The 15070-nt window shown below is 48.9% G+C and overlaps 5 protein-coding genes and 1 non-coding gene across 6 annotated transcripts; 4 read left to right on the plus strand and 2 right to left on the minus strand.

Annotated features, from left to right (window-relative positions):
* Positions 1 to 1302: 1302 nt before the first annotated feature.
* On the plus strand, positions 1303 to 1902 carry AKAW2_80687S (uncharacterized protein; the record flags this gene model as incomplete). Its single annotated transcript, XM_041681735.1, has 1 exon — positions 1303 to 1902. The coding sequence occupies one exon, from the start codon at positions 1303 to 1305 to the stop codon at positions 1900 to 1902; it is 600 nt and encodes a 199-aa protein (XP_041548648.1).
* Positions 1903 to 4821: 2919 nt separating this feature from the next.
* AKAW2_t80023A lies at positions 4822 to 4894 on the minus strand. Its single transcript has one exon. It is a non-coding gene; the product is annotated as a tRNA-Lys (tRNA).
* A 495-nt stretch (positions 4895 to 5389) lies between these two features.
* Positions 5390 to 5708, plus strand: AKAW2_80688S (mitochondrial 54S ribosomal protein bL33m; the record flags this gene model as incomplete). Its single annotated transcript, XM_041681736.1, has 2 exons — positions 5390 to 5402; positions 5539 to 5708. 2 exons carry the CDS (start codon positions 5390 to 5392, stop codon positions 5706 to 5708), a joined length of 183 nt encoding a protein of 60 aa, XP_041548649.1.
* A 634-nt stretch (positions 5709 to 6342) lies between these two features.
* AKAW2_80689A (uncharacterized protein) lies at positions 6343 to 10676 on the minus strand (the record flags this gene model as incomplete). The annotated part of the gene is made up of 8 exons (XM_041681737.1): positions 6343 to 6380; positions 6427 to 7903; positions 7952 to 8002; positions 8051 to 8771; positions 8828 to 9852; positions 9903 to 9934; positions 9985 to 10217; positions 10270 to 10676. The coding sequence occupies 8 exons, from the start codon at positions 10674 to 10676 to the stop codon at positions 6343 to 6345; spliced, it is 3984 nt and encodes a 1327-aa protein (XP_041548650.1).
* A 1187-nt stretch (positions 10677 to 11863) lies between these two features.
* AKAW2_80690S (uncharacterized protein) lies at positions 11864 to 12539 on the plus strand (the record flags this gene model as incomplete). The annotated part of the gene is made up of 2 exons (XM_041681738.1): positions 11864 to 12182; positions 12262 to 12539. The coding sequence occupies 2 exons, from the start codon at positions 11864 to 11866 to the stop codon at positions 12537 to 12539; spliced, it is 597 nt and encodes a 198-aa protein (XP_041548651.1).
* A 756-nt stretch (positions 12540 to 13295) lies between these two features.
* AKAW2_80691S (putative NAD binding Rossmann fold oxidoreductase) lies at positions 13296 to 14445 on the plus strand (the record flags this gene model as incomplete). The annotated part of the gene is made up of 2 exons (XM_041681739.1): positions 13296 to 13622; positions 13705 to 14445. The coding sequence occupies 2 exons, from the start codon at positions 13296 to 13298 to the stop codon at positions 14443 to 14445; spliced, it is 1068 nt and encodes a 355-aa protein (XP_041548652.1).
* Positions 14446 to 15070: the final 625 nt, after the last annotated feature.

A 15070-nucleotide genomic window follows, 5' to 3' on the forward strand; every position in this document is an offset into this window, starting at 1 on the left:
CTATTCTTAGCCGGTCGCGATCGCGGCAAAAATAGAATAGAAGCGATCGAGAGGACGCCAATATTGTAGGCTACCAACAGAATGGAACCGAGCCATCTCTCGTCTCAGATGATGCAGGTCAACGGGGAGAGCGGCTGCATGGCTAATGAGCATTGGCATGGACATGGGAGAGTTAACGCATGAAACGGACTACCGCAACGATGAATACTGACCAACAATGGGCGGAGGTGAGATGGGGATGCTGACGGCCCCTGAAAGACGGGCGGATTATGGTGTCATGAACTAGGGGAGTTCGTGTTGAGAGACCAGAGAGGAGGAAAGGTGGCTACTACTGGCGTGCGGCTTAGTTTCTAGACACGAGGAGTCAAGCCACAGTTAAGGCTGGCCACATCTTGAAGAGCACTTCATCATCGAACTTTAACCCGATGACTCGACCCTTCCCCGACCCTAAAACAGGTATAGTACTCCCCTCCTGGACTGGTTGAGTCGGTCATTGCTAACTGTATTGTGTCTAGTGTGTCCACTTGCCATGACCATTCAGTCCCCGAATGGAGTCACAGGGACTGGTTAGTCTGACAGGAGGGTTGCTTGGGACCAAGTTAGGGCCAATCATGAAAGCGGGTGAGGAGCGAACGGGTTGCAACAGGCGCCGGACCAACAACAAACTACAAGTTAAGAGGATCAGCACTGCCTGCTTTGCACCAGCCACACTCCCCATGTCTAGTATTACTTAGTGTATTCGTACTAGTCCCAAGCCGTCCTGAGGCAGGCTGCCGTTGAGCCTTAGCAGTCACCCGCAGGCTGCCATTCCCTCCACCACAGTTTCTTACTGTTTGCTAAATTCCGAAAAAAGAAATTCAGAATAAATTTCCATGTTGCTAAACTTTTTTAGTCTCTCCGCCTGTGACCCATTCGTCATGGCTGCTCCCGGGACCACTGTCTCTCTGCTCTAACATTCACTGTATGCCAATCATGGATGCCTTCCATCCTTCTCAACTATATAACTTCCCTCTCCCCCCCCAATCAACCTCCTCTCATTCACTTATTCACTACACACTTCTCTCAACCATCCAGATATATAATCCACCAAAGAGACTTCTACATCTCTACTACTCACAACTTCATCGCATTTGAACAAGCCCAAACTACCTTGTTATAGTCCTCGTGATCCATCCGCCAGTCACGCTGTCGCCCTCCAAGTCTCTCCGTTTCTGGCCCCCCTTCTACTACTCCATTCAGGAGACTCTTCGAATCGAAAGACCTCGTTATCGCACTCGAACACCCCTCCGTCGTTCAGCAACCATGCCTGCTCCTATTGAGCAGCCCTCCGAGCCCGTCGTGCTCGTACGCGACCCCGAGGACGACGAGAGCTACGTGATCTCTGCCTATGAAGGCCACGCCGACCACTGCACTCGATGTGCGGACCCGATGACCGCGTACGAAGAGAAGCGCTCGCTGTGCAAGCGTGGTGCCCAGTATGCCCGCGACGTGACCGAATACCTCCGCAGCAAGAACGGAAAGATCTACTCCGTTGTTGACCTTGAGCGCAACCGATCCACCCTGGTCAGGGTGCCCCTGAAGTGCGTCGCTGTTCGCCAGCTGCTCCTAGCAATCGAAAATGGTCTGCGTGTGAACACCAACGAGGAAGTCACCGCTCGCGAGCGGCCGATAATCAGCCATGAGCCAGCCCCTGTCCGCCGGACTACCACCCAAGAAGATGTGGCCTGCACAGCAATCATTGAGCGAGAGCCACGCTCTCTGAGGCGTCACCGGGTCATCGTCTACACCTCTCCGCGGAGCTCTCCCAGCCGTGGGTCTCTGTATGAGGCCGACGCCGCTGACCGCATTGCGCGTGTCAACCGGTCCTCGCGCATCTACCGGCCGAGCGACTACTACCGCTGAGGGACATGAGCAGAGCTTCTGATGCATTCATTAAGGTTTTCACGCATGCGCAATTGTGGATATTCTGCGGTGCAGACAAGTCACCATTATTATCACCAACCCGGCCCCGTCGCAGCAAAGGCTAGACCAGCCTGCGACACTGGCACGAGCTAGACCCATACCCGATGGTAGCCAGCTTATCTATGGGTCCTCGGGGATATTATATTTATACCCCGCCTAGAGATTGGCTACATCCTTGTTGGAGGAACTGGATTCCTTGCTTACTGTTCTGTTACCGACCTGCTGTCTGATTCTATCCTATCCTGTTTTGGGGTGAAGACGAGGAAACGAACGAAAGGAACAAAAACAGGCGAAAACACAAAAATCACCCACCAAAAAAAAGAAAAGGCAGGCAAATGGAGGAATTTCCTTCACTGTTGAGCAACCAGGCTTCAATCTGCACACTGCAGCTCTGACTCACTCCTACTCCAAGTGGTCAACGGGCACACCCACCATCCGATGGCTGCAGCTCACCTGCATGCAGTCCGTCCCCCGACCGATGATCCACCCGGATCATCCCCTTCCCCTCATTTGGTCTTTTTTCATCGGAGAACTCGAACGAGTTACACCCATTATTTCCTTTGTCTCTGCCATGATTCGTGCTTACGCGTCCAATAAGTGATGCTGTATTCTAATATGAAATTAATTCAAACACTGCCAAGTGGTCTTTCTGCAAGTCTCACTCTTCTGCAAACGTAGCCAACCAACTCTTTAACTCCCGTTACTCTGCATGTGCATAGACAGCCTCATTTGTCTGCCTAGTGCCTACCTAGCCATTTAGCCACATAATCTACTTCTCCTCTCCTCCCCTATACTATCATCCTACTATACCCTCCCTCGGCACTGCGGCTCTATCCCTGTCCCCCGTCCCCCCTTAGCAGCTAGCTAGCCAGCCAGCCAGCCAGCCTCTAACATTCATCCGCGCAAAGTTTATTTCCCATCGTGCATTTCCTTCCTTCCCTCTTACCACTTATACCCCGGTACACCGTACATGAACATACATTGCGAGTGAGTGAGTGAGTGAGTCATGCCAGTTAATCTACCCTATTGGCTCGACCTACTAGTAGACTCTGCACTGATCCTTGTCCCAGATGCATACTTACTACCTACCTACCTATCACTACTTGTCCAAATCTTTGGAATAACACTGCACATGAAACTCCCACCACAACACAACACAACACAAACAAATTCGATTTACAACATATGTACTAAGCCAGGAGGTTGGTAATTATTACCCATTTAGATAGGTTACTTAGTTACTAAGTATCGCACCGTTAGATTCCAACCCGCTACGTGGTTCCTCTGTCACTGTACCCTGTGGATCAGAGTCCCCACTGCGGGTACTCCACTGGCTCTGGCCTCGACTCGAAGTCTGGGTACTTTGGGTACATGGTGGGGATAGTAGCTATACTTAGTGGGTATGTAGTGTATGCCACAGTGACAGCGAGTGACCGTTTGACTGTTCTGTGTAGTGGGTGGTAGAGGGTGGGTACTATGTACGTATACGTAGTAAGTAAGATAGTGGTGGTAGTGGTGGTGGTGGTGGTGGTACTTTTGCTTCCGGCCGGATCAGCGGGTACTAGCCCGGGTGCTAGTATAGTAACATGTTGTGGATCATGTTGATACGGATGGGATGGGATGTTGTTTCCTGTTGTTAATTAGGTACTTCGGGGGTAGTAGTATGGGGCTGTTGGGCAGGTACTGCTACTATCTAGATACTTACTAGTCAGTTAGTAGTGAGAGATTGCTGTGTCTGTGCTGTACGTAGCTACTAGCTAGCTAGCAACAACTACTAAATATAGTTGCCATCGGCAGTTGAGATAGCTATTACCGGGGTGTGCTAATACCCTTTTCGGTTATTGTGGATAGCTTCAAGCCCAGAATCTATTGATCATTGGCAAGTACTAATGTATACGTCTATCGGGGAAAAGATAGAGATGGGGTAATTCTCCGAAGATAGTACCTACTATGGAGCTATAGCACGGCCCGGGGTTAGGCTAGCTCATCATCATCATCGTCCACAACATTGCTGGTTTGATTCTGAAACCTGAAACCTGGCTAGTTGGCTAAGAGTGGAGAGGTCAAGTGCTGTCCAGACTCTGGACTAGTGAGATCGACGTCTGTTATCGGGTGATTTAGCTATGTTATTCATGGGGAGATGTGTCTGTGCGTCAGTCTAGAGTGGTCGGTGATGATCATAATAGTAGACGATATTGGACAGAATAGGTAGGTTACTGAAGAAATGGGGATCCACTTGGATGTACGTATATTATGTTGGAAGGGGGATATATGCATTGAGGTCCATGGGACAGAGACAACAAGTACGTTATCACACCATCGTAAGTGAGTTTGTAGTATGCTGTCAGACTTGTCTGGACACTTGCTTGTGGGTCAATGGTTGGAGAGGCGCTTGTGTTATACTTTATGCTGTGTACTGGGTGGAGAGAGAAGCCAGCAATGGTATCGAGGTAGCATTGAACATAGCATATGCGATGTGTGGCTGTTGACCTTGGGGAGACAGACGGACAGGTTCCGAGGTGAATTCAGGGCTGCACTATGTGACTGACCACTGTGGTTGCGTAGCATGGGTAAAAGGTACTGGGATCTCGTAGATGCCCTAGGCAGCTAACAAGGAGCGTCAAGGTTTATGTAGTAGAATTCTCGAATGTTACGACAAAGAGTCCCTCAGTAAGAAATGCGCTGAGACGCTCATGCGGCAGAATATTACGAGTAGTGTAGTCGACCTTTCTTCATCGAGGCCATCCGTATTCACACAAAATCCACTCAATTGACAGCTAAAAAAAAGCCCCACAGCACAAGGACTAGTAGCGGATGCTTATGGATCTAAGAGAACCAACAATCGAAAAACAAAAAGAAAGCCCAACGCGGGGCTCGAACCCGCAGCCTTGAGATTAAGAGTCTCACGCTCTACCGATTGAGCTAGCCGGGCTAGTTCGGTGAAAAGGGCTTCTTTATTTTGGCTGAAGACCCTAGGACACCTTCATCGCGTCCACACCTGGGTCCAGCTTTCCATTTCTCGAATACAGTATGTCCAGCTGACCTAGTTTGGATGTCAGTCGAGCCGATGTCAACACACCATCATGTCTGCCGCCCCAGCTCATCCCTTTCACTGGCCGGCTGGCATTCCACCAGATACTAGTATTTAAGTTGACCCTAAGTAGTGGCCATATTGATCGCGCCAAAAGTATCTCAGCAATTCTCAAGTACACAGCTTAGACCCATTGTACCACGTGCAGTCACATGACACATTCCCAACTATAACCCACCACTAACCAACCATCCCCAATCAGGAAACACCCCCATCACGTGCCCGCATCCCAATCCAATCCTCCCAAACTTCTCCGGCGCAACTCCGCAAGTCCCTCGACTCGAAGCCCAGCCAATCCACCCCCTCAAGCTTAATCTCCCCCAAAAGCACATCAAAATGGCCAAGAAAGGTACGTTAACACATTCCCCATGGCTCTACACTTGCGCCGAAAATTCCCACAAAGCTCGACTGCACCGGCAGCAGTAACACTGCGGAAACCCACCTATGATGATGGATGATAACTAACAAAAGATGGCATCATACAGTCAAGTCGCGCACTATCACCGTGCGTCTCATCTCCATGGCCATGACCGGTTTCTATCGCACGATGATCCGTCCCCGTACGCACCGTCCGCTCAGTATGCTCAAGTACGACCCCGTCGTGAAGAAGAAGGTCCTGTTTTTGGAGGCTACGAAGGGTGGAAGGAATAAATAAGCCATCTTCACATTCCGGATACTATTATTTTCTTTTTGTTTATTCGGTGGTTTCGTTTCGAATACCTGCTCGGGTGGACGGTGTCCATATATCTTGCTGGGAGAGAGTGGGTGGTTAAGAGGCAACTTCTGACGATAGTTGCGCTTCGCTAAGCTTCGGCTTCTTTTCTACGGTTAACCGCTACGAGACGACTTGCGAGATACCGATACCAATACCGATACCGTATCTACCGGCTGGATTTGGGGTGAGCCATCACAGGATCTTTTTTATCGATATGAGACGATCATGTATATTAGACGGTGCAGTGGCGAGGATGGTCGTGGAGGCTGGATCATAACGACAGGCTTCCGTGGACGTTCGAGCTGTGTATCTTTTTCGGTGTTATATTGTGGCGTTTAGAGCAAGACATTCTGGGTTGAATCAATCTTCATTTATCAATTTATTTGTGTTGACGCATATAACATTATTTCGAAAGCTTCAGACATTCTGTGTTGCGGAAATTGAGGTAGGGATATGTTTTTCTCACCTCCCGATTATCACGCCGGGTAAGATAGAAGGTGCACAAATTGAAGAAAAACAGGTACAGAGTCATTCTTCCCCCGACTGCTGTCTGACGTATTTGTCCATGTACCCCTCAGGCTCCTCGGCTGAAGCGAGCATTGTAATGATCACCTATTGGGTTAGTGTGCTTGATTTGACTTCTTATCCTGCGTCTTACCTCGTGTCTTTCGCCCTGTTCCCTTACCTCTAGCTGCTCGCTTTAAATTGGTCCCCTGGCTGGCATTCAATGAAGAAGGCCTGCTGCTTCCGGAAGCAAGCTTCTTGGGGCTCGGCTTGCGCTCGAAGTACTCGCTGACGGGCTTTGTTTGTGGCTTCTGATCCACAGAAGCCTTTGCTCGTTTGCTTCCAATGGAGCAAGATGCGGTAGCATGCGCAGCTTCATCAGCAATCTCATTCCTAGGTAAACAGGTCGATTGTTCCTCAAGATTTGCCAGTGTTCGAGTCGCGGGTTGACGAGCCCTGGCATATGTGCGTCGATTTAGACGGGCTGGTCTGTCCTCGATAGACTGGCTCCGCCACTGACTTGGACTGATATTGCTCCTGGCCGATAATTTACGTTTCTGCCCTGGGGATGCTGTACTCTGTGCCTCGAAAGTGACGCCTTTTGATTTAGTTGCAGTTCCTCTAGTGCTGCACTTCGTTTCGAGTGCCTTCTCATCATTCATGTCTTGAGGGTCTGGCTGGAGCACTTTGCTCTTGGCTGACACAGCGACGCTGGCTGATCCTGTCGATTGGGCTTCGACGGGCTTGTTAACCGAATGGACCTCATTCGGAACCTGTTGCTCTGAAGTAAGAAGTAGCATAGCTGCAAGATCATCCTGGTCATTACCGAAGACAGAACTATCTGTCGGTGACCGTTGGCGGAAGCTTGAAAAAGGTACAATATTGGGGTTCTGCGCGGAGCAGAAAGACTGTTTTGCGGCGTCGTTTTCTGTCGGGTTAGCTTTTGCTGGGAAGGGCGAAGAGATAATGCTTGCTTGAAAACTTTCTGCTTTGTAGATCACTTCTGTAGCCTTGTAGACATCCTGTCCTAGAGTCGAACTTCGCGCCTTCGAGCCACCAACATCTTGGTTGCCACCAGGAGATGAGTTCAAGGAATTGCAGGCGGCATCTCTGCTAATAACTGTGCGCAAACTAGTTTCCAGGCTGCTCCATGCTTCCGAGGCTGGCTGATCAGGTGTGACAAGGCCCGCTTGACCAAGCGTTGCTTTCAGTTTGTTCATCCACTTCTCGGAATTTTGGACCCTTCTGAGTAGTGATTTTATCTCTTCTGCCGCCCTCCCTTTGCTGCATTCGAGTTCCGCCTTTTCTGAAATCGTAGCCTTGAGCTGTGACTGGATAAGAACACACTCATCTTCCTTTTTCTGCAACTCCTTGCAGAGCATGTCATGTTTGCTTTCAATATTCTCGATCGACTTTGATCCCTCTTTGCTGATTCTGGAGCATTCACCCTCAAGACATGAAATCCGGTGAGCAGCTTCTTCAATCTGATGCTGAAGAGATGCCTGCTCCGCCGCGCTCGACGACGCCACCTCTTCAAGTCTTGCAGCTTCGTGCTTCTCCTCCTCTAGCTTGGATGTTATCTCAGATAGGTCATTCTTGAGACGCTCATTCTCCTTTTCTTTGGACCCAAGCTATACTAGTCAGCATCTTGACAGTAACAGAGTTTCATGCTTGCTTACCAGGAGTTCCAGTTCATTCACTCGCTGCTTCATCTTGTCTTCGCGCAGCATCTTTCTTGCATCAGTATGTTTCTGCCCCTCAATCGTATTGAAACTTACTAGATCTCGCCGTGTCTCAGCCAACTGCATGGACACCTTGCTCAAATTTCTCTCAATCTCTGATTTCCCTCGTAAGAGTTCATGGATCTTCTGCTCGTATCTTGCTCGATCCTGTTCTCGGGAGACAACACTAGCTCTACTGAGCTCTTTACGGACTCTTGCCTCCACAGACTTGACCTCATCCTTCAGTGTTGCTACTTCCGCTTCGCACCTCCGGACGCGAGAATCATCATCTTCCACCTTTGCTGATGCAGTTTCCAGCGATCCTCTCAATGCCTGATTTTCAAGATCCTTGTTTCTCAAGGCTTCCTCGGCCAACTTGGACTGTTCCGACAAACTTTGGATCTTTCTTTCCATTTCAGCAAGTGTCTGCTCAAACCGTTGAGTCTCTTCTTTTAGAATCTGTCTCTGGTCTGGTAGCTGCATCGCCGATAGACTGGCTTCCAGAGCTGTAAATTGATCGAGAAGACCGCTTTCCCTCGCCTCTAGCCCCTTCATTGAGACGTTTATATCCTCATTGGCGGCCGCCAATTCTCGAAGCGCGTTTCGCAAACTCTCATTAGTTTCTGAATCTTTCGAAATCTTTGCCACAAGCTGATTTTCGCTAACAACATGCTTCCCGATAATCTCAGTCTGTGCTTTCAGACTCTCGGTCAGGCCTGCAGTTGCCTCGGTCCCCCTTGCAATACCAGCATCCAGCTGGTGCATCGCCGAGTCCATGCTAAAGAGCCATATTAGTTAACTGACAGGATTCTACCCTCAAATTATCAAGCTTACCGTGCTGCGAAGGCGTGGATAATGGCTGTGCATGCTGCTACGTCAGCCTTTCCTGACGAGGTACCCTCCCACAATTCTCTGAGTGAGGCTAAACAACCGCTGAAATCACAGCTCAGACCCTCTTGGAGGGCCTTTATGGAAGCAACATGTTGATCGCCCAGACTTTTTAAGGCAGCATCGAAACCCCCTCTGATCTCACGTTGATGAGACATAATCTTGTCCAATTTGGTGGACTGAGCTCTGGCACAATTTTGTATGTAGACTTCAAGAAGACTTGATCGTTTCTTCTCATCCGACAGCTGCGTCAAAAGGTAATTCGATCTTTCCTCGGCATCTTTCAGACTTTGCTTGAGCAGGTCGTTTTGGCTCTCCACCTTTGAAAGTTCACCCCGTTTATGTTCTGCGTCAGTTGAAACCTTAGCTAACTGTGCTTTCGCTTCTTTTATGCTGGTGCTTATTTCATTTCTCTCAATCAACAATTCTTTCCTTGTTCCTTTGAGCTGAATAGCCTCCCCACGTAAACTCTGAAAGTCGCAGCCAAGTTCATTCAAGAAGCTTCTAAACTTCGCGAACTTCGACCTCCATGTTTCCATGCGGGACTTGTAGACTTGGAGCTGAGATGATTGCTTCTGGATATGCTGGCAAGATTCTTCCAGTTGGCCTTTCAGTATATTGTTCTCCTCTGCCGCCTTTTTAATCTTGGCCTCCATTTCCTCTTTCATATTGGAGGCGACCATTGCACTTTTCTCGCGATCTCTGATACGGTTGATTAGCAACTGGAATAGATCTTCTTCTGATAATTTGGGTTCTCCGTCTTCAGAGCCACCAGTGGATAGGAGTCTGGCACTGAATGTGCTTTTCTTGTTTAAACGGCGACGCTTTGTGATTCTTGATGTTTGATTTCTACCAACCAACAAATTTTGCTCGGTCGCTTTGCTTTGATCTGGTCTTCTCAGTGATTCATCAGAGATACGTGCGTTAACTGCCTTGCTTCCATGGCCTGTCACTTCGTTTCTTTCGGTGTTCTGGACTCTCGTCAGCAGGGAAGGAGAGACATGATTTGTTTGCTGCCTACTTTTCTGTGTCCCATAGAAGTGGTACGTCTGTCTGAATTAACAGGTCAGTTACAATCACTCATTTCATTGTGCTGCACATACTGAGCGCTGCATCTTCTGGGGGGATTGCCCCTGAATCAGCGGACGAGCGTTGGCCGACTTGGGGCACAGAACTAGCTGCAGCATGCAAATCGTGCAAGTCATGCCCAGCATGCACCTTGCCCTGTGTTGTCTCTAAAGAGGTGTCCTCTGGTACTTGTGGTTCGAGAGATCCATTTCGCGGATTCACGTTTACATTACGTGTGCTGGTATGCGAGTTCGCTGGATATGAAGAACTGTACATCAAACGAAGGTTAGCCTACCAACAACTGTCAGGCATATTACTACCTTTCTTTTCCTAGTGCTTTTCGAGTGGCAAAGGATACACCTTTGCCACCATCGAGATGAGCATCAGCCCCAGGAGGCATGGTATTCAGTGAGGAGCGTTTTGCTGGCTGCAGGGAGAACAAATTTGGACCCTGAGTAGGCCTCTGGAAGCAAAAAGCTGTCATGTCAATACCAGAACTCTTGGGGCGTTCCATGAGTAGTGGGGAAACCTGTCTACTAGGCATCTGTCTCTCCTCCTCTGAGACCGTAGTTGCTTCGAGCTCTGGCGGGAGGGGGTCATTTTGATCTGCCAAATGCAAGAGTAGCAATTCTTCCACCTCGTCATAGGTAGTCCCATCGGCGAGATTCGTAATATCGGGGCATACTGTAGAATCCGCCTCGGATATCGGCTCTTGCTCGTTCAGCATCGTGAATGACTGAGAAGTTTAATTATCAGATCCTGGGTTTTCAGTGTCTAGCAAGCGACGGGGGTTTATAATAACACAGTAGATAAGAAAGTGACTAGCCTTGTAAAGATATGGGTTCCTGAGGGCGACAGCACAGAAGAACACAATATAAGTTGCTGTTTTCACGTCTGTACTCTTCGTATGCGTAGTTCACAATGCAGTCTCCCTCATATGGCCCGCAAGTCTTGTGAAGAGAGAGGAACGGGACAAGAAGTATCCTGAGTGACCAAAACAGATAACCCCTCGTGACTTGAATAGTGAAAATGCACAAACGGAAGCCAGTGGCTGCCGAATCGAGCATGATAATGTCCTGTTGTTATTTCTACCGAGGCTGAATTGTGACTGCACAACATACTGACAAGTGTATGTGTCACTGGTACTGTTACCTACTAATTACTAGTCATTGTGGATTCAAGCTAAATAGCCATCTAACATCACTGTTTTTGCTACCTGACCTCTATGAAATCCAGGATGTCAATCGTTGACATTTGGATCGGTGTCAGGTTAAAGAAAAGACAGTTGTCTTACAAGGCCGACAAGGCGCCTCACCGGGCCAATTATGGGCTGGAAAAGATGGCACTGCCATCTATTCCACACCTCAATTATCACTGCCATATGATAATACCCAACGTATAGCTCTGCCATTCCCTGGAAGATCAAGGTCACAAGATTTCTCTCCAGAGATATGACGTTCTGCAGAGCTAAATTTGGTGATGTCGCATTCGCTTTTCTTGTAGCGCAGGTGTATAATTGTGATCATTCGTCCAAATGGTCCGACGCAGCCTCACTTGCGCCCGAGCAAATGCAGAACGTCTGAAGACTTATGGAGCCATCGTGCATCGGCGGCCAAGCCACCTTTATAATTGGACACTCATCAAAGTCTATGCAGAGATGGTGGTTGCAGTTGGCGCCGGTATGCCACTAAGTGAAGTTCCGCGTCTCCGATTTGACGTTTGCGTTTCACCCTCAAACCAGTGAAACTGCATGATCCCGGGCCTTCCCACACAGTCAAACACTCCAGCCCATCTTCAGGATTAGGCTGTCACAGTTAAGCCTATCACAGAATAAGATGTCGTAGTGCTGCGTACACCAGCAGAATCTTCACAAATCGCGCACCCCTGTTGACCCCATCAACTCCCATATATGATATGCTGAGCGCTCTCGCCATGCCTGACTACTCTCACCTAATCTTTGATTTTCAAGTATCAGTTATCGATTCAAATAATCTCTCGGCGTATCTCACATTTTGTACTCCAAACATGATCGGCGTCTCCATGTACTCAATACAGCCTTTGTGGTTGGTGTTATGTGTGCTATCATCACCAGCGGTCGCAGAAGGTATACTTAATAGTGTCGACAGCCAGGACGGAGATGGAGAATCAGAGTCATCTTCAACGACGCAAAATGTTTCCTCTAAAGGAATGATTATTTTATGCACCATCGTGGCATTGGTGTTGGTTATCGGTGGTATGTCTCTGAGAATTGAAACAGAATCAAAAGTGTTGGTTAAGTGGTCGAACAGGCACTGACAATTCCGCTGTCATAGTACTATTCACCGTTGTGTTCATTACTGTAAAGAAGAGGAGCTTGAAGACACCTAAATCAGCCACCTTACCAGATGAAGCAGTCACAGAGGCCACGGAAAGATCGTTGAGTGGCAATACACCGACCGAAAGGGACGGATCTAGATCCCAACCTTTGAAACACGAAGAGATTCAGCCAGATATAGAGAAGAATGCTGGCGTTGATCCAAGCCGACCGCACAGAAATGCTTGGATGAAGCAAAGAGGATGGGGATCCTACTTTTCTTTCGGGCGCGCATAAAATCATCTCACAGCCACATCGCTTCGTTCAACTCGGATATTTCGAGCGATCCAGTCAAGAGAAATTTAATTGAGAGCAGCTCAGCGTGATGGCTTTCTTTCCGGTTGTTGTACTTTTCATAATCTTTCTTGCCGTGCCATCATCCCCCACCCCTAAACCCCTTGATGTACATTTGGAGGATACCCCGCACTCAGTGAATCTGAAAGTGAGTTCTATATGGGGTAGAAGCTTGAGAATCAAGGAATGACAAGAATGATCACACCGATAGCCACCCAGTCTGTCTGTAGGGGAGCATCAATGTTATGGAAAGCCTTGCCCAAACAATGTTGAGTGGGGACGCCCCGCGGTGTGTTGCAGAGGATCATCCAATCAGTCGCGCCAATTCCATGCTTTGTGGATGACGGCAAGTCTTTCCGTCTGGAGTGAGCAACTCCACCCGTCTTGGTTCTACACACTGTCTATCGAAGCATGAATCTCTCTCCGCTCCATTGCATAAACAACGCAGAAACTCAATTGCTGCCCATCTACAGAGAGGAAATATGGGCTTGGAGGTTGAAGAAGGAAACTTTTCCCATCAGCATGGCTGGACTCAGGACAATGTACTTTGAAGCCTCCAGAACATATAAGGCCTCTGGATCTCCCCCAGTAGGTTTCATTTCCTTCCCCTCAACAAAAGATCTTGTGAACATCTTATATTGAATTCTCGAAGCCAATCTCACTCTTCTTCTTCATTTACGTACAGACTTCTATCTCACAATGCCTATTCAAAAGCTAAAAGTTGGTATGGCTGGTCTGGGCCGGATAGGCAAGGTCCATGTCCATAACTTCCTTCACCAAACCCCCCGGGCCGAAGTTGTCGCAGCCTTCTCCCCCGACCCAGCTGAAATCACATGGGGCAGACAACACCTAGAGCCGTATGGAGTTACATTATATGACAACTACGACAAGATGCTGGAGCACCCCGGCTTGCAAGCAGTCGTCATCGGGACGGCAACCTCGGTACATGCCGAGGAGACAATGAAAGCTATCGACAGAGACCTACACGTTCTTTGTGAAAAGCCATTGTCAATTGATGTGGAAGTGGTATGTCTCAATTATCTAATAAAACTGGATCCCTAGCCGTAGTTACCCCTCCCACACTTGCATATGGCTAACTCCTTGGTAGTGCAGAGCAGTTGCGCAAAAGGCCAAGACTAAGCCACACTTGAAGGTGATGTGTGGCTTTTCTCGGAGATTCGATGACTCCTATCGCGAGGTCTACGATAAGATCAGCCAGGGCATGATCGGGCGTCCTTCCATCGTGAGAAGCCAGACCTGTGACAAGTACGACCCCTCGGGCTTCTACGTTGCTTACGCAGCGTGGTCGGGTGGTGTGTTTGTTGACATGTCTGTGCATGACATCGACTTGACTTTGTGGTTCATGGGGGAAGACTCGGTTCCTAAGAGCATCTCCGCCCATGGCATCACGGCTGTCCAGCCTGAGTTGAAGAAGTACAAGGACTACGACAACGCCGTCGGAATTGTCGAGTTTCACCATGGCAAGATCGCCTACTACTACTGCTCTCGAATGATGCCCCACGGACAAGAAGATACGACGGAGGTTATTGGCACCGAGGGGAAGCTGTCTGTGAACATCAACCCACAACGCAACTTTGTCAATTACTACCACAATGGAGGCATCACTCGCGAGGTCCCTGCCAACTTCCACGGGCGCTTCGGAGGTGCCTTTGTGAACGAGGCAAATGAATTCACTGCCTGTTGCTTGGATAACAAACCACTACCACTCAAGTTGTCCAACGCAGTCAAGGCTGTTGAGATTGGCGCATACCTTCAGGAGGCGTTGGTGACAGGGAAGCAGATCCACTTCGATGAGATCGGCAGAAGGATTGAGAAGTCTCAGTTGTAGGATGGATGGACTAAGTATTCAGTCTGCTGCAAGCTTTGGCTTTTACTTATACTGTTTGAATTTAAAATATCTAAACGTGTTAGGAATACCTCATACTGCTTCCTCACTCTGTATTGTACGTAGATTAGTTCAATTTAAGCTGGGGAAAATGGCACTATTCCAAAAACGGCATCCCCGCATTCCGGGCCTTTTAACCAGGGAGATCATCGAATCATCGACTCATGACAACCAGCCCGTCCCAGCGCTTCCATGGTAATTAGTCTGCAACGCGACCAACATGGTGTTTATCGCCGATGGTGTGACTAGCTCCACTGCGTCGTCAAAGGTGCCAGGGGCCGGGCGGGTTCCTGAGCGCGTCTGGCCAGGCTGCCACGCCAGCTCAAGCTCCAATGACGAAATGCACGGCTGACGACGCCCACGAGATCGACGAGAGAGCTCCATCCAGCCAGCCAGGGGTGCCTTTTCTCCCCATTGAACTTCAGCACTGAACTCCGCTCTAACCCCACTCTCCGTTTCACTTCATCATCATCATCATCATCCTCCCCATCCCATTGCTGTCTTCCATGCTGGCGGACAGTAAAATTCCCATTATATTTGACTACCTCCACGGCTGGATCTCCGGGAA

This window comes from Aspergillus luchuensis, chromosome 8 (assembly GCF_016861625.1).
Source record: "Aspergillus luchuensis IFO 4308 DNA, chromosome 8, nearly complete sequence".
Lineage (NCBI taxonomy): Eukaryota > Fungi > Ascomycota > Eurotiomycetes > Eurotiales > Aspergillaceae > Aspergillus > Aspergillus luchuensis.